Genomic DNA, 20,088 nt, shown 5'->3' with positions numbered 1-20,088 from the left:
GGGAAGGAGGGAAGGAGGGAAGGAGGGAAGGAGGGAAGGAAGGAAGGAGGAAAGGAGGAAAGGAAAGGAAAGAAAAGGAAAGGAAGAAAATAGATTGTTATACAATAATAGAGGACCCCAGAAATATCTGTTGATAACTAGAAAACTGTAATAATTAACAATGCTAAAAGCAACTCCCCTTACAACTATTCCCCTTACAAGCAATATGCAGCATATTTCTTAAAACAAGTTTTTCTAAATTCTATTCTAATAAACTTTCTAATTCCATACCTTTCAAAGAAGCTTTTCTTAACACCTTCATTGCATAGAGTTGCCCAGCATCAGGACCAGTTTTCTTTCTAACAAGAAAAACCTAATAGACGAAATATTTTTAAGTGAATTTCATAGTTCAAGCCACTTTACAACTTTAAATAAATTTATTCTTGTGAATTTTATACAACGTACTCGGATTATATACATCCCTATTCTCCCCAATTTGTTCTAACCCCATTATATTTCTCCCAATGCCATGCTTTCTTTTAATAAAGAACTTAACCAATTAGTGCTTATAGCATGTGCATGAGTTTAGGGCCTACTATGAGAAATCCAGCACCCTCCCAACCCCATTCCTGTGAAATTTTGACTGACTTGATCCAGAGCAAGTCTTATACTGAAAAACCACAGTTCCTATGAGTTCATATATGGATCAATTTTATAATATCAGGAAATACGGTTTCATAGTAGTCTTCCCCAACCCCTGGCTCTTACACTGTAAGTTTGTTACTATTACAGCTGGCAGAAGATAACAAAGGAGTGTACATATCAAAAACCCAAAACATGGGATGAAATCATTCACTTTTTTTGAGATTATAATGTATTTGAATCAAGCACACCTGTCCACTAACTACTCTCCAAATCCTTCTATATCACCTCACTAGTATTCCCTCCAAACTTGAAGACATTTTTGCTTTCTGTGCACTAATTATACATTTTTTGCCCTTACATCCTCTGTTATAAGATACATATAAATGTAATTATACTACAATTTATAATTAGGTACTTTATATTTGCTCACATTTTCCTTAATTCAGCAAATCAAACTGTGAATATAAGTAGTCAAGCTTTTTGGGACATTCAAAAATGTGGGATTCAAGAGATTAGTAACAAAATCAAACATAGATTTTAGGCCTTAATAAGGACCAAAAAAAATGCTACTGTCATGAATATTCATTTATTTTAGAAGTTCTTGGGCATTTTATTTTATAACAAAGAATAATCAGAGGCAATGCTTACCTGCCAGATAAAATTAATCATGATGGTAAAATATCTCAATAAAAATATGAACAATAAATCCTAATGTTACCAAGTGATCTTAAATATCTTATTTTCCATTTTAATCTTCTCAATGAATCAATTCTGCTTCATATCACTTTTTATTTGAACTGTTCTTTTAATCTTCACTTCATTAAACCTTGTTTTATTAATGTACAATTTTATACGACTTTGGCATTAGTAGGATTCTGTTCCTATTAAATAGACTAAAACATTCAATGTCATAAAACTATATGACCTAAAATTCCTATTGCTTATACTTAAGTAAGTCTGTACAGCCCAAAGTTTCTTGGAATTGGGCCTACACTTATCTGATTCACAGCCTTGGCCAGAATCCTGAATATGTTCACCATATAACAAGTCACACCCACACAATGCCTACACAAATGATGCAATACTGACAAGCAAGTATGTTCACATCCTAAGAAGCAAAACAAAAGCTACCTTCTAAATATTTTTCTGGTTGATAAACTACATAAACTTCACTATTTTGTATCTTAGACTAAACATACAACTTGTTAACAGCATAGTGTTATATTTAATATGAAGATGTTCTTGAAAAATAATCATTTACATTATTTTCTTTATGAAGATCAATAATAAAAGTTTATCTTGTCTGTTTAATAGGTCTCTACCTAACAGATATTGTTAATAATAATGTATTTCTTTGTAGTGGTTTCCAATGTCATTCCTGGCCTGTTTAGACTTTCAGGCCCAATGTGATACATTTGTAAATAATAATGTGTATTCTAGGCTTTGTGTAATCTTTCTTACTCTATTATTTCTGTTTCTGTCTATATTGCCACTAGCTTTTATACTCTTGTTTCTGTTTTGGGGTTTTATCCTCTCTTTGATATTTGGATTTGAGAATGGGTCTCATAATGTACCCAAGCTGGGCACAAACCATTCTGTGAACCCCAGGCTGGGTTTAATCTCAAAAGAAGCCTTCTGCCTCAGCAGCTAGTATGTTAGGGTTACAAGCAAACAACAGCATGCCTAACTTCCTTTCAATTTGGATTGTTATTTATCTATGAAATTCTTAAATCTTTTATGAGACAAAGCAAGAAATAAATTCTCAGATGAAGATATATAACAAAACCTTTAATAACTTGAAGTGTTTCTGTGGATTCATATTTGTCAAATATTTAAGCATTTATTAATTTGATATTAAAAATTTCATCTCTGATCTTCTAAGTTAATATATAATCTCAGAAACATTAAAAATAAAATTATATAGAATATATATACTTAATTTACAAGTTACTTTAATAATACCTCATCTACCAACATCAGCAACTTAATAGATCCTCTTAATTTTGGTTTCTATTTCTGTCTGACTTTGTTTTCTGCTGTTGTAATAGATACCATGACAAAAACAATTTGAGGGTTAAAGGGTTTATTTGGCTTACACTTTACAGTCCATCATGGAGAGAAGCCAGGACATGAGCTCAAGGCAAGAAATAAAGCAGAGATCATGTAGGAATGCTGCTCACTGGCACGCTTCTCCCAGCTTGTTCACTCACCTTCTTTATACAGACTAGACTCACCTACCCAGGTATGGTACCACCCTCAATGTGCTGGGTCTTCCTACACCAACCATCAATTAAGATAATACCTTACACACATACCCAGAGGCTAAACTGATGGATGCAGTGTTTCAACTGAGGTTCCATTTTCCAGGTGTGTCAAGCTGACAACCAAGATCATCCATCATACTTACATCATTCATGGGCAAAGCCATCTTAGTTTGCCTTTTCTGTCCTACAAGTATTTCTATGTTTATGATATATCCTATATCCTATAGATACCAGACTAATTCAGATTATTAATGTCTAGTATATATATATGTGTATATATATACACATATATATATACACTACTGACACACCTAGTAAATATCTTTCCTTATAAATGTTTCCACCACTGTATTCACTACCTCATTGCCTTGCTTTTCCTCTTTGTAACTAAATATCACCTACTGTGATGTTTTCTTTCTTTCCCACAGATAGTGATTATTTCTGTCTAACAGCTACTTATTATATCAATTCAATAATTTTCATGTTCTAGACTATAGGCACACAAGATTCAGGTTCCATATCCATATACTTCCTTTCCAAGAAACATATTACCAAATACTTAATAAACAAATAATGAGTATATGAATTAATTTTCTCAAAGATTCTTCAAAGCAAGAAGCTCACATGATTTCTAAATTACCTATGCTAGTTCTACTTTACTGTAAGAGATGATGGGTTAACTTATGAGTCCATATATGAATTACAGCATAAATTCTAAATTTTCATGCAGAGCTAAGTAACAGAGACAAAAATGATCAGGAAAAAAAAATCACAAAAACAACATAACAATATCTTCATAAGAATCAAGTAAATGTATTAGATAACCAACAAAGAACATGCCATGTTTTTTACATAGAGTAATATAAGCTCAGGGGTTAGAAAACCTTGATTGTTATAGAAGAGTATAAAGAAAGCTGAATAAAAACAGAAATAAAACAAACTAAAGAATCACCTTTCTGTGCATCCTCTGAGACCCATGAAATGATTTGTAGATGTGTATACACATTTTTGTTAAATATCAAAAAAAAATGTAGAAAAAGTATTTATTACCTTTCCAAAAGATCCCTGACCAAGAACCTTGAGCAAGTCAAACTGTGCAGGATCTGCTTTCTCATATCCTTCTTTAACATGCTGTGTAATAGGTATCTCTTTAACCAAATCTTCCCGCTAATAAAACAAAGACAAAATCCAAATAATACTCATGTGCAGGTCCAACATCTTGGGATTAGTTCTTTTTCAAAACAACAATAACAACAGCAAAATCACCGTAAGTCATGCAATACTAAATTCTGTAAGTCAAGCACTTCATTTTATGGACTATTGATATTCTCATTTCCTGACATAAGACCTCTCTGTATATCTCCATATACTTTCCTTTCTTGTGGGTTTTTGTTTGTTTGTTGAGGCAGAGTCTTGCTATATCTACCCAGATAGATTGAAACTTGCTATGTGGATCAGATGGGCCTCAAACTGTTGACAATCCTCACTAAAGTGTAGCTTAGGAGACAGAGACAGAGAAAGTAAAGATAAAACCTTGCAAATTGTGACACTGCAAACATAAAAGTCTCAAAAGTCCTTTTAAATAGTATTATACTCTATTTTTAAGTATTTTAATATCTAACTAGTCAGATCAGTGCAAAGTAAATTCACAAAAATATGATTTATGAACTCAAAATGTTCCCAAGCCATGAACCTTAATTAATCTGAATATAATCTATATTCAAGTCTCCTACCACATGTATGAGAAAGAAAGAAATCCTCCCAGGTAGTATTTCTACCCCATAATAGAAGACTCCTCTCAGGTTTAAAATTACACACAAGTGAGTCGTAATTCTAGTCCCTATGGAAAGCACTAAACTAACTAAAAGAATTTTATTTTTTAAAATTCACATGAACTCCATATTACAAAACAGCAAATCTACAGAAATAATATCTGATTTAACCCTTTCACCATCTAGAAAACAAAATCAATACTCTCAGCACTTCTGTTCTATAATGTCCAAAGTCAAATGTTATTTATCTATCAGCCCTTTGATTCTCTGGTTAATCAATCAATGTTGGCTGTGGTTAATGTGGACCAGAAAATGGCCTCAATGAGCTAAACACCTTGACATTAAAATAATATCAATGACACAGGAAAATCAGACATTCACTCTCAAGATAAGTATATCAGTAGAGGAATTGCATTTGGGGTCTCTACATAAAACAATTAGAAATGATTAATAATTCTGAAAGAATATTAATGGATGTCTTATATGTCAAAATAGAACAAATACCCTTACACAGTGACTTAAAGCATGCTTTAGAAAACAAAAATAAATTATAAAGTAAGTTTCTTAGTATTTTAATAAAATAAAAAATATTGAAATTCAATATGTATATTTTAATGGGGCTTGAATCTAAGGTACTATGCATAGGAGCAAGTAAGTCCTCTACTACTGAGCTACAGCCTCAGCCCTCAAACTGCTGTATTAAGTCTACAAAAGTAGAAATATATATATATACATATATATATATATATGTATATATATATATATGTTATGTGTATTCAAAAATAATATATTTTATACTGAATTATATTTTTATTATATAATAGAACTAGGAAGACAGTAGATCCATTTTGGTCAATGTAATTATGTGAATGTATACTAAAATTAACCTTGTAGTAAATGTATCAAAATGTCTCTACTCCAGTAGAAATTGTGACATATTATGTTAGAATATTTTCATATATAATATGATTTAATTATTCACTAATTCAACACAATATTTCCTAGCTAATATTCTGTATTACCACACCTTAGAGACATACAGGCAAAATTATCACTCGAAGGTAGCAACTTTTTTAGAAACACAATACCTTCCTTTCAAAGAAACAAAAGGGAAAGATGTATATGAGAAACTAAACTGAGTCCTTTCAAACTTGATGTGTTGAACTGGGACATTTAAGAAGATAATTATGATAAAATAATAATTTATGGTTGTGCCTTAATCCAAAATGACTGATGATAATCTTTTTTTAAAAAGCCCATGTAATTACACGCGCACACACACACACACACACACACACACACACTGTCGGGAAGATGTGTACAATATGAAACTATCTACAAACCCAAGAGAAAACCCTCAGAAAAATCAATTTTGCCAACACCTTAATGTCAGACTTAATAGAAGTCCATAACTGTGAGAAAATTAATTTCTGATGGTTAGGACACTCAGTTTGTGGTCCTTTGTTAGAGCAGTCCAAGAAAACATATAAAGTACCTACTCTGAGTTGATGTGTGAAAATAAAGTTGTTATTGAAAAATAAAAACTTAATAACTTCCAGAGTTCACTATACTTTTCATATTAAATGGCAAATCTGAAATACAAGTGAGTCCAGTGTTAGATAGTTTTTCAAATCTCTAAAATATATTCAATATTAAGAAAAAATTTAAAAGTCTCAACCACAAGTTCTAGATTCTGGTTATTTTTGTTTTGAATATAGAAAGCCAAGAATGCTATAACACTAGAAAAAAAAAAGCATTGGTAGGCACAAACCAATTAGTCAAATACACTACTGCTTCATTCATTTGACAAGTGATTTGTTTATGGAGAGGAAATCAGCCTTTAGGATGAAAAGGAGATGGTGACAATCTAGTAGCAATCTATTACAATTCAAATACAGCAGCTTCACAATACTATAGAACAAAAGGCTAACCAAAGATGGATATCTAAGGCTGAAATATACTGGGGTTTATGTAATAATATAGTATCCATCTATTCAAGCATTTGTTTTATTTCAAGGCAGAAAGGCTATTTTGATAAAAACAACAACAACAAACAAGAATAAGAACAAAAACAACAACAAAAATTAAAAAAAACTTAAAATTCAAAGAAACCATTTTGCTGAAATACATGTGGAGAACATGTAGAGAATAGTATAATGTAACTGAAGGTCATGCCAGGTATCAACATTGTTTGAACAAAGGCTAACAATAATAATAATAATGCAAATAACTATGTGGCACTAGCTTGAATTAAACACATCAAAATAATGAATACATTGGAAAATAAGCAAAATTTATACTGATGATTAAAACCTAAAGGATGGCAGCCAACTCATCCTTACTTGGGGTGATTTATTCTAATTATATCAGTCTTTATTTCCTCATCTATAAGAATGGAAATAAAACTTTTATCCATTTCAGATCTCAGTCACATAGGTATTTAAAAAAAAGACAAAATTTCTATAGAATTAAGTTACTGAACTTATTTGTATCATCTTTGCAAGAAGTATAAATTCCACCTAATAGTAATTGCTTAAGAGTATTAAGTAGTGACTGTTCATCAAAGAAGTTTTTACACTTGTAGAAAAAAGTTTTTGAGGTTTTTAAAGAAGGGACATTGAATAGAAAGAAAAGTGATTACCAGCAGTGCAAGAAAACAAAGTACTGAAGCACAGCAAAGCTTAATGTCCATGAAGACAGAAAGGCAAACAAGCTCAGGGGCATAGGCCTGTAATCCCATCTACACACTAGAGTAAACCAAGATCACCACAAGTAAATCAAAACCAGCCTGAGCTAGAGTGAGTTCAAGGCCAACCTGAATAATTTAGAGAGCAAGTATCTGTAAAATAAAAGGCAAAAGCAGGCCTGGGTCTATAGCTCAATAGTAGAATACTACCACCTTCCAAGCAGGAATGAGTTCCTAGATTAAATCTTTGGGAATCTTCTGTTCCCAAAAGGAACAGAAATGAAAACAAGGAAGCAAAATCTAACATAAATGAAACACACAATACAGGCTTGAAATACTTTATTTAATGTTTTATGTTCATTTAAACTAACCATATGTAACAAAGATTTTTTTGAAAGAATTTGTATAAGAGACTTATTTCAAACACGGTTTTTAAATTTTGAAATTTAGAGCTAAAAAAATGGAGGAATTAATTAGCAGTTTTAAAGTATTTTTTAGTTAAACATGACATATTTCTGATTAATAAAAATAAACTTAGAAACTAAATATGTTACTTTGTAGAAGTGGAATCAACAAGGTATTTAACTGTTAAAAAAAAAATCTCCTTTAAAATCCCTAAGGCATTGTTAGTATTAAATAAGAAATATTTTATGAAGCTTTAAAAAGTAAATATAAACCACATAAATCAAACTGGATAGATGGCTTGGTAGTTAAGAGCACTTGTTCTTGCAAAGGATTTGGGTTCAATTCCCAGCACCCACATGGTATGTAACAACCATCTGTAACTCCGGCTCCATAGGAATTGATACCCTCTTCTAACTTCCAAGGGCATGCACACAGTCAACATACATGCATATAGGCAAAACACTCATGCACATAAAATAAGTGAATCTAAAATATCACATATTTAAAATAAACATAAACAAATCACAAACTACCAAATACATATAGTTATGCTTATTTTGATGGCATATATGAAGTTAATTCATGTCCACCATCTGCTAAAGAAAAAAAATGCTTACCTACTTTTATTAGTTTTGATAATGTTAGAAGCAGAGGACTAGGTGGTAAAATGTTATATCAGATATCTTTTATATACACCACATATTTAGAGATTCTGAGAAGCATTGTATTAAATTTTCCTTCTTTTAATTGAATCAAAGCCATTTAGCAAATGTGAAAGTCTAAGGTACCAATAAGAGAGAGAGAGAGTAACTTAGATCTCTAAATGACTCAAACACAAAACAGTTTTAGGCCACATAGGCGATAATAGTAATTCAATCTTGTGTGTGAGTACATGCATGCCTGCACTTGTGAGTGTGCATGTGGTGCTGGGGATGAAACACAATGATTTAGAATAATAGCATATATTTTACCACTGCATTATATTCTCAGCTCCTCAGGTTTATATTTAAAGAACAACCTTTAAAAAAACAATACTTCAAACACCAGTGTCTATAATCTATTTTAAAATGACAAAAAGTCAACCACAAAATAGCTATGAACAATCCACTGAAATACACAAGCATAGTTCTTTATTCTACATTAAAACCATCATAAACAGTGATAAATTTATATGGCATCCTTATTATCTGTAGTTTTATTGATACAGACTGAGTGTTTTATCAATCAACTATCAAAAAGCAAGGTTTTAAGATTGGTTCATAAAGTAAATCAAATCTCTATATAATCTGAGATCAACAGTCTGCAAGTCATATTTGTATTTATGTATACGTATGTCTTATACACTATGTATAGCAAATGTCTTCCTACTTAAAAGTATATTTTCATATTAAAATTAGAAAGGAAAATATCAGCTGGGTGGTAGTAGCACACAACTTTGGTCTCAACATTCAGGAAGCAAAGGCCACTAGATTTCTGAGTTTGAGGCCAGCCTCATGTACAGAGTGAGTTCCAGGATAGTCAGGGATACATAGTAAAACTCTGTCTTGAAAAATCAATAAAATGGGATGATGGGCAAATATGACATCCTATATGTTTATATCCTCAACTTTATGTTAACTACACATATGTGCCCCTATATATGTGAATCTATACACTTCTATGTCCTGTAGAATGGAGCTTGGTGGTTCCTTGCTTATTGCTAAATTATGAGCCATTCTTCTCCAATGCCTTTTGTAGATACTTATAATCCTTTTAGAAAATAGTGAGATGAATATCACTATGCCCTTTAAGGTTCATATTATCTGTACATCTTTAGATGTTCTTGATAGAAGTTTACATTTTATTATTCTCAAAAGTAAAATGTTACTGATATTAAAATGTTACTAAATTGCAAATGCCAAAGTGACATCATACCTCTCATCATGTCAACTCAACTGAAAGGGATATTTCAAAGTCACTGTCTAGTGAGTTAGTAACAAAGAACATTTCAAAGGACAGTCTTAAATTCAATTTAAATACTTCTGCTGGTTTCGATATGAGATAAATTTACTTATGTAAATAAGAAAAGAATGGTACTCGTATCTATGCAATGCAGTCACCTAACATGAGACAAATTCTAATATTCACTGGTCTTACCTACCTGCTAAAAGTCACAACCTCTCTAAAGCTTAATAAACAAATCCATATTATGAAAATAACAGAATAATATACTTGAAGTTCCTTCTAAATAAAAAATAAGGCTATAAAAATATAAAGATGGTAACTATAAAATCATAATATTAATGGAAATGCCTACATTAGTCTGACCTTCCATAAAATCTCAAGAATACTTTTCCCCAAATCTAGATCTCATAAATTAAGTCTTTTACATAGGCCTTAAATACAATGACCTAATGGTTAAGCAACATTGAAAACTAGTCAGGGACTTTGAAATATCTTATATTCAATCTTTTCTGATAGCAAGAAAATAGATTATAAATATTTCAAGCTATTTTTATAGTCCAATTTTGTCAAATATATATCTCCTTTTTATTCTAAACCTAAAGATAATCTCTTTAAGTTTAATCCAGAGAACAGTGAATTTAAATACCCACATTTCTTATATACTAACAAGTAAAAATACCATTTGTTCAAACTGCTGATTCCTATGGACTATATATTTTAAAACTGCTGATTCCTATGCCTGTGTATTTTCAAGCAGTTTTTTTTTTTCAAAAACCACATATGGCAGACTTAATGATTAAGGCTCGCAATCCTAGTATTTGGAGGCTGAATCAGAAGGGTTACATGTTTAAGGTGAGCCTGGACTACAGAGTGAGATTCTGTTTCATTAAAAAAAAAATCACAGACTAGGAATGGAGCTCTGTGATATAGTATTTACCTAGTCCCTGCATAAAAGGAAAATATTAAGTTTTTAAAACTTCAGATATGAGGTGTGGTAGGTAACACATGCCTATAATCCCAGAAATAGGAAGGTGCAGGTTAGAACATCAGGAATTCAACGATGCCTCAGCTACACTGAGTTGAAGGACAACTAGGATAGGCCACAAGAAACTATCTCAAAAAATTTACATTGATTACCAACTTACTTAAATATAATTCTATAATTGATTAAAGCTTTTCTCCTTTCCAATTATTCACCTTCTTCATATGCTACATGAGTACTTACCCGGCAAGGAACTGGTTCTCCCTCTTCCATTGGCTCATCAACCATTTTAAGATCATTTATCTGAAAAATATTGTTCAAAATGTGAAGTTCAATTATATTAAAACAAGAATAATAACTAAGAAAAAATAGCCCAAGGCATTTCCCTTACCATTCAAACAAGTTACTGAAAAACAAAAGGTCAAGGGATCCAAAGAAAGCATTTAGAAAAGGAAAATTGTTTATGTAGTTCACACATTGTCCTTGAAACCTTAATTTTTAGAGCTTTATGTTTCATTACATATTTATTAAGGTTGTGCCATGACTGATGACCTTACACATATAAATAAATCTCACGGACATTCATTTTGGTATATTCAAAGAAAGTAAGAATAGGAACAATTTCATATGAATGTGCAATGGGAAATCTATGATTCAATTTTAAATTCATAAGATAACATACAGAACAAAGCTTAAACTACAGGAGATTTAAGCAGCTATGGAAGCTTTTTTTTACATGCAAAGCTTAGTGAAAAGATACATGTATTCAAGCATTAATAATAAATTAATAATATTAAATATAGAGAGGACTTTGGTTAAGGGATGAGAAACTATGACCCATGGGCCAAATCAGGTTGGCTGCCTGTTCCTGAAGAAGCGTTACTAAAATACAGTCTTACTCATTTGTTTCCTTACTATCTATGATGGCTTTCATATTACAATAGCAAACTTAAGTAGCTGTGACAGAGACACTATAACAAGGTGCTAATGTTTATTGCTTGGCCTTTTAGAGAAAAAGTCTGTCATTCACTTATATGAGTTCGCAAAAATAAATAATAGCAAGTTGGCCTAAGTGAAAAGGAATTTAATCAATGCTCATTAGTAAGACACCACAGAAAAGTAAAACGATATGAATGGACAGACAGAAGGATGAATTAAGGCCTAACTCTCTCTCCCTGATTATCAACTAAAAATCCTATTTAGAATTTTAGTATTAGAAGCCATCCCAGAACTCAGTAAAGAGTAACAATAAGGAGAGTTACCAAAATCTGAAAAACAATTCAGATGCACTCTCAAGATTGCTTTTGGTAAGATGGCCAATTTCACTTTGTTAATCCTGCCAATCCATGAACATGGGAGATCTTTCCATCTTCTGAGATCTCTCTCAATTTCTTTCTTCAGGGACTTGAAGTTCTTGTCATATAGGCCTTTTATTTATTGGATAGAGTTACACCAAGACAGTTTATATTATTTGTGACTATTGTAAAGTGTGTTGTTTCCCTAATTTCCTTCTGACTCCATTTATCATTTGTATAAAGGAGGGCTACTGATGACTTTGAGTTAATTTTGTATCCAGCCACTTTGCTGAAGGTGTTTATCAGCTGTACGAGTTCTCTAGTTGAATTTTGGGGGTCGCTTATGTATACTACCATATCATCTGCAAATAGTTATACACTGACTTCTTCTTTGCTAATTTGCATCCACTTGAGATCCTTTTGTTGTCTTACTGCTCTGGCTAGAACTTCAAGTACTATATTGAATAGATACAGGGAGAGTGGGCAGCCTTGTCTCGTCCCTGATTTTAGTGGGATTGCTTCAAGTATGTGTCCATTTAACTTAATATGGGCTGTTGGTTTGCTGTATATTGCTTTGATTATATTTAAATATGTGCCTGCATCTCTGATCTCTTTAATACTTTTAACATAAAAGAGTGCTGGATTTTGTCAAAGGCTTTTTCAGCATCTAATGAGATGATCACATGATTTTTTTCCTTTCAGTTTATTTTTGTGGTGAATTACGCCTTGATTCTATGTTTCAACTAATGCAAGTATTGGCTTCAACAACAATCTGTACATGTAAGGACTACAACATCAAAATACAATAACTTCTTTGATAACTGAACTACAATACTAACCATATTCAAAACTCAGATTAACCATAACAGTAAAGAACATTTATTTAAGACTTATGTTAGTAACCATATGTGTAAAACACAGCAGCTTTATTAACTGTCATAAATTGGAAACAATCTGTGTGTCCTTCAAATAGTCCTGGATAAGCAATAAAAGATTATACAGCATCAACAAGGAAGAACTACTAATACTTCTGACAGCTCAGATGACTCTAAAATACATTTGTCAACTCTAAGACATCAATTCCTAAATATTAAAAAGGCAAATTACAGGGGAACAATTAAAATATAAACAATATAAAAGTTAATTGGGAAGCTATTCTAAATCAGTTCTTCACTCAGGGTTCCCAATTTCTGTATATGACACCACTGTCATATCTTATCTCCACACATTGGATAATGTGATATCTAAAATACAAACTGTAGATCTGACATTAACAAAGCAGCTTTCAACAAACAATTCAAATCCAGGAAGACAGTATTTTGATTCTTAAGTTCTTAGAGAAATTCTCAGATGTCTCTATACATAAAGAGTTATGTATAGAAAAAGGATTATCTATATGAAAAGAAAAAGATGACGTTCCTGTTACCTAGCTACTGGTTACATCCTAGTCATACCATCTTATGACTAATTTATGATGAAGCTGTTAGTCTGGAGGAACTAGAAATAAAATGAACTGGGATGAGTCAAAAAGCATCACTGCATCCTGGAAATTATCCCAGTCACAAACAGAATACCTAATTTTTCCTACTTCATTGACCTTCAAAGAGCAGGTTTTCAATATAAGAATATCCATTCTAAAAAACACCACAGAAATTACTGGTGCTTACTAAAACCCAAGTCATCTTCACTCATGTGAAAAAATATTTTCAAAACGGCATAAAAAAATAAAACTTTATTTTTTTAAAAAAAATCTTTTCTTAAAAAAATCTGGGAGTGTGGGGGCATCCTCTTGGAGACAGGGGAGGAGGAATGGGATGAGGAACTGTCCCGGGCGGACCGGGAGAAGGATAATGACTGGACTGCAAAAAAAGATTAAAGATAAAGATATTCTCTCAAAACAACAAAAGAATTAAATGATTAATAAAAACAGGAGTGGGGGGTAGGCTGGGGGAGGGTGTGGGGCTTCACCATCTAAGGGGAATGGGGAGAGGACTTACATGATGGGGTGCAGGGAGAAAAGGAAGGGCTGATATTAGGTTGTAAAGTGAATAAATAAATTTAATAAAAAGAAAACAAGTGAACTAAGTTCTCATTGGTCTAAAAAAACTACTTTTAAATTAATTTTCTCAGAAAATAATTTAAACATTTTCTAATTTTCTAGCCTGGAAACACCAAAAAATAAAGATATACAAATGTAAGAAATATATACAAATGTAAGAAAAATGCCAATGAGAACGTAAGAAATAATGGGTGATGTAAATTAATAGTTCCATAAACAAAATATACATAAGCCATCAGTTTTCACAACAAATATGTATTATTAACTGTTTAGTTAGTAGTCTCTAGGATCCCCTAAAATACACCTAGCAAGCAAAATGACTGTATGTATATAGTACCCGATATTAAAAATATACTTAAAAACCTAACATAATAATGAAATCTTGTTTTCAAATAACATTTCAAGACTACATGTTGGGTACTGACTCCTGGAGAAAGTCAGTAATAAAAATAAATAATTACCATCATCATCATCATCATCATCATCCCTATTCCTCTTCCTCCTCTACCTCCCTCTCCTCTTTCTCTACTTAAAACAACTAGAATAAATTAGATCTAAATTTAGAGGTAAGTTCCCAATACCTAGAATAATTTCATATCTATTGAGTCAAACTCTATACCAAACAGAGAAACTTCCAAGTCATTCAGTACAGCAGACAACCCGTAGTCAAGTCCCCATGAGCCTCACCTCTTTGGGTTCATGCTCTCGCATAACCGTCGCCGCAGTCTTCATGGTAAACACAACCTGTGGCTGGATTCAAAAAAAAAAAAGAAGAATGGCAAAGGTGATATGATTTCACTTACATGGTTACATCATGAAGAAAAAAAAACAACTCTAGAGATTCTCCTTATTATCTTGATTGAAATAAGTGGTCATGTTGAAACACACATGACAAAGGACTATAACATGTTGTATGTAGAAGCTACTCAGCAACTTCTAGGACTTAAGGGAAGCCTCCAGCCAATACTCAGCAAAATAGCCAGGCTTTCCACCTTACAACTGCATGGAAAAGAACTGTGCCAAAAACCTTTAAAAGTAAACCTTTCCCAATGAAGCCTCCAGATAAGAATGCAGAAGAGCTGAAACTTTGATTACAGGTTTGTATGACTAAGCAGAAGACATAGTTGAGTCATGCCCAGATTCTAGCCCATATAAACTGTAAGATAATAAATATCTTTATTTCATCTGTAAATTCACATGACAATATTATGTAGCACCAGACATTAATTACAATCAGTATTCCTGGTCAAAAGTCTCTAGGATTAAAAGTTCTTATCTAAACAATTTCCTAGGGAAGATTTTTACAATCCTTTAGAAATTTCTTTATAAAACTCTATCTTTGCTCTCATAAAGAAGAAATTGTATGTTATATCTTACTAAGTTACCTAGGAAAAAAGTTAAAGCTAAAATTTCAAACTACTTGCCTCATAGTTAAGGCAAAAAAAAGGCTATATTAATGCCCTTTAATGATGCTTTCTGAAAAACAAAAGTTTCTAACTTAATAAACACAATATAGAACACAAATTCATATTCCTTTTACAGTCAGAGGTGCTTAAGAAGCTAAAGCAGGAGGATTGCTATAGGTTTGAGGACAGCCTATGCTATACAGCAAGTTCCAGGCTAGACAGGTCTACAAAATAAAATTTCATCAGCATACTGCTACTTCTAGTTATTTGTTGAAATATGAATTATAAAAATCACAAAAGTACAAATTCAATTTACAGCAGACTTCAAACCATATCCTAAAATTTGGTTTTTAAAGACAATTCTACCATAGCTATAGATATGAATAACTGGAACCTTTGTATAGTGCTGATAACTATATAAAACAGCATAGCTACCATAAAATGACTGCTCTTTAAAAACAATTAGAGTAGAATCAGCATATTATATGTAATTTTACTCCTGGGTATAAAATCAAAAGAACTGAAAGCAGAGTCTGAAAGAAATCTTTGTGTACTGCATGATCACAGTAGTAGTAACCAGGATGGGAAGAAGAGAGGAGCAACCTACGCATAAATCAGCACTTATATAAATAACAGTGTACTATAAGTACACAATGGAATACTATTCAGCCTTAAAAAGGAAACAATTCTGACAGATACTACAAATGGACGAACTGTAAAGAGATTATTTTAGGTGAAATAAGAGATTCACAAAAAGACAAGTACTTTATAAATTCTACTTATATGTAGTGCCAAAGCAGGCCAAATTCATATAAACAGAAGATAAAATAGTGACAAAGGCAGGTAGCTCTCTATTAGCTCAAAACTAACCTGGTCTAAACAAGCAAAAAAGAAAATATGAATTCAGTCATATGTAGAGGTTTTTAAAAGCGGATGCTACACACAAAAAAATAATAATGTCAATTACTCATAGTGGATGAATTGTTTATTATGGATAGTGACATTCACTTCTCCAGTAGATATTTATCTTTTTGTAAGTTTTTAGTAACATTGGGTTAGCAAAGCTCATGCCATAACAGCTAACATGTAGAAGTCTTAGGACAATCTGCAGGAGCTTCTCTCCTTCCACTACATGGTTCTCAGAGATCAAACTCAGGTCATTGGGCCTAGAGGCAAGCATCTTTATGCACTGCACCATCTTGCTAAACCACACTTATATTTTTAATCTTTTAGACTGAATTATATAGTCAAGACTACTGTAGGAAGCTAGATACTCAAATAACTTGTCCATATTCTTTCCAGCTTTTTAATTAGACTATATTCCTATATAGTTTCTATTCCAAATTTGTAGTCATTTGAAACACACAACCCGTCAAGCATGGTAATTGCTTTGGGGTGAGTTTTAAAAGAAGCTATTTTGTTTCAAATTAATAAAAAGTTGTCTGAAAATCTGAAAAATGAACTTAAGGACACAACATGAATATATACCACCTCTAAGATATTTCCTTAGATATCTAAAACCAATTATGAGGTTTTGCTGTGAAATGAATTCACTGATAAACTATACTGAAGGCACAAAAACAAAATTAAAGATACAGATGGTCTTTAGAGTCTTTACCACTTTTATTACCCGTGCTTTGCATGCCTGCTTATCTGTATCAAGTTGCAAAATTACATGTTCTCCTTTTCTTTCTACACAAACTCCTGATAACTACCATATTTTCTATCAAGAAACAATTTAAGCAGGTATGGTAGCTCATACTAGTAGGCGAAGCACACTTGATGCTGAGGTAGGAGTACTATGAATTCAATGCCACTTTGGTCTACATAATGAGTTCCAACTGCCCTGGGTTAGTATGAGACTTTAACTGAAAAAGAGAGAGGAAAAAGAGGGAGGGAGGGAGGGAGGGAGGGAGGGAGGGAGGGAGGGAGGGAGGGAGGGAGGGACAGAACCATGAATGGCCTAGTACTCACTATGTATCCCAGACTGGTCTTAAAGTCACAGAATTCCTCCTGCCTCTGTCACTAAGATATCAGCATATGTGCCATCACAAATCATATCCAGTTAATTTTCTTTTAAATTTTGTTTTACATAGCATCTCACTATGTTACTCTGGCTAACCTAGAATTTTCTAAGTATTCCATGTTGGTCTTGAATTCATGATACTCCTGCATCTGTTTCCCAAGAGCTGAGATCATAGGCATGTACTTAGCTCAACCGATATTTTCAACTTAAACTGATTTTTCTCTAGTGTTTCTTAGATTTTTGCAGTTTTTCTAATAAATATTGACCAACAGAGAAATATTGATTGTACACTTTTAATCCTAGAACATGGCAAACGCCGCCAAAAGTATCAAAAGTTACACACACACACACACACACACACACACACACACACACACACACAGAAACACACTCACCACCAAAAAAAAAAAAAAACAAAAACCACCAAAATGGATCCTTAAGTTTCAGTGCATTTTGAATGCTAGAGAACCAAATCTGTAATTGGAGAAACTTGCAAGTATACAATTCTAAAAGTAGTAAAAATGGTACATTAGATTGTGAAGCTGTTAATCACATTAAAAGACTAGTGGGTTAAGACTCAATTTTTGGAAACAGCATAATTCAGCCGAATCACTTTCAATATTTAAGTTGTGGCATTATAAATTTCAAAACGGATTTAATACCAAAAATACCAAGCATACTGCTTTCAAACAGTATAGAATCTAAAAATATATAAAAAAGATTATTATATTTAAGTTTTTATTTGTCTATCAAGTTGCAAAATTTATCTACTGCCAAAACACTACAGCAATTCACACTTCAGAGATGCTGTAATTTATAAGGGAAAACGGTTATTGCAATCTTAATAACTTTCCTGATCCACAGAGCCTATTAGTTGAAATAAAATGGTGGAAATAAAAAAAATCATCTTTTTATTGTATAACCAAGACCAAGTCTACCAAGGACTGCTTACAGATATCTTTCAAGGCCTTGTTCAATACTTAGGGCTTCTAAAATAAAAAATAGAAAAACCCAAATAAATAAATAAATAAATAAATAAATAAATAAATAAATGCAGCAAAGTGTAGTACAGCACTCTTTCAGCTACTTAGAAGAATCACTTGAGCCAGGGATAATAAGATCACTCTAGCAACATAGTTACCTCCCCTTCCTTTAAAGTCATTGTTCATATTGTTAGCCTGTTTTGAACAACTTCATTTTTAACAACTTCATTATAAAGTTAAAAACTCAGCATAAATTTTAAAATATACTGCAATTCCTACAACAGCTATTTATGTCTTCTGCCATAATTTCAGCATACACTTCTCCAATTAGATACGGTATATATAAAATCAAACATGACTAAATTAAGAGCTAGCATTAATTCTAGAATAGCTTGCTAACTCAGAAATCTAACCTAGAACTCTTATTGTTTTACTATCCAATTCAAGAAGCCTAATGTACCTACAAAAGCTGTGATAATCAATCTCCATTGTTAACCTGCCTGGCTTAGAATCACATAGGAGATTGTTGAGACATACCTGTAGGTGTATCTGTGAGGGTGTTTCTAGACAGGATTAATAGAGAAGTGGGTGGCACTATAGGTTAGGGGCCTGGAGAATTTAAAAAAAAAGAAAAGGAGAAAACCAGATCTATGACATTTATCATCCTCTTGATACTGGTTTTATTAAGTAACTAATACAAGATCAAAATTCACAAGTAATTCAATTAAATACTTAAAAAGCATTCATTAGTGAAAATAACTTTTTCTATATGGCAGAAATAATTTTAGAATACTGAAAAAATCAAGACAGGTATGTTTCTAAACCCTCTCAGGAATAATGGAAATAACAATAAGGCACAAACGGAACTGAGAGATGCACATTGAAACTGTGTTTTCTGCTTTTAAAGCCCTACTTCCTTGACAGCTTATTTAAGTAGGAAGAAATCAACTATTATCACTACTTTTAAAAGCAAAAGGATAAAATGTATCACTTAGTCTGTGAGTAATGGCATAGAAACTAAAACATTAACACCTCAGAAAAATATTTTTAAAGCTTTCTCTAGGCCTAAATTTGTTGGTGTTTTTACCATATCCTATTTAGACACTTTCTTGTGATTATAAACACACACATACACATACACACACACACACACACACACACACACACACACACACACATCACTGGTCTTCAGTTATAAAGGCATGAGTCTAGAACACTACTCAATGATGCCTATCAAAAAACTTCCCTTATGTATCATAAGCAGATACTACTCATTTGATAAATAAATGAAAATCAAATAGCATTCAGAACTAATAAAAACCAATCCAGAAACAATTATCCTTTCAAAAAATACTATCACTTACAGCAGGACTAGGTTGCTCCTGGGTTATACTGAGCATATCCATATTATATACATCCAAATATATTGTGGTTTTGGGTTTTAAAATTAATTTAATGACAGAAAAAACAATCGATTTGCTTTCTACCCAGGCAGGAATTTGTTTACAATGCTTAGCTGATATCAGAGCAAATGACTTGAATGTGTTTGAATGAGATCAATGTATTCCAAAAGTCAAGGCATATACCATCTTGCCAATTTCCTAAGGGCTATGGCATACACATTTGGAAAATTTACTTGCAA

General features: G+C 32.3%; 1 protein-coding gene across 1 annotated transcript in view; it reads right to left on the bottom strand.

Annotated features, from left to right (window-relative positions):
* Rps6ka6 (ribosomal protein S6 kinase A6) overlaps positions 1-20,088 on the bottom strand; it is a 141,232-nt gene that overhangs the window by 45,915 nt on the left and 75,229 nt on the right. The window contains exons 4-7 of the mRNA XM_028780492.1: positions 14,719-14,781; positions 10,921-10,980; positions 3,939-4,055; positions 271-352 (exon numbers count right to left, since the gene is read on the bottom strand). Coding sequence (XP_028636325.1) covers positions 271-352; positions 3,939-4,055; positions 10,921-10,980; positions 14,719-14,781 — 322 coding nt within the window. The remainder of the gene's footprint in view (positions 1-270; positions 353-3,938; positions 4,056-10,920; positions 10,981-14,718; positions 14,782-20,088) is intronic.

The sequence above is a fragment of the Grammomys surdaster genome, unplaced genomic scaffold (assembly GCF_004785775.1).
Source record: "Grammomys surdaster isolate TR1022 unplaced genomic scaffold, NIH_TR_1.0 61, whole genome shotgun sequence".
NCBI lineage: Eukaryota > Metazoa > Chordata > Mammalia > Rodentia > Muridae > Grammomys > Grammomys surdaster.
The sequence above is the reverse complement of the archived record's forward strand: the minus strand, read 5'-3'. Positions and strand labels throughout refer to the sequence as shown.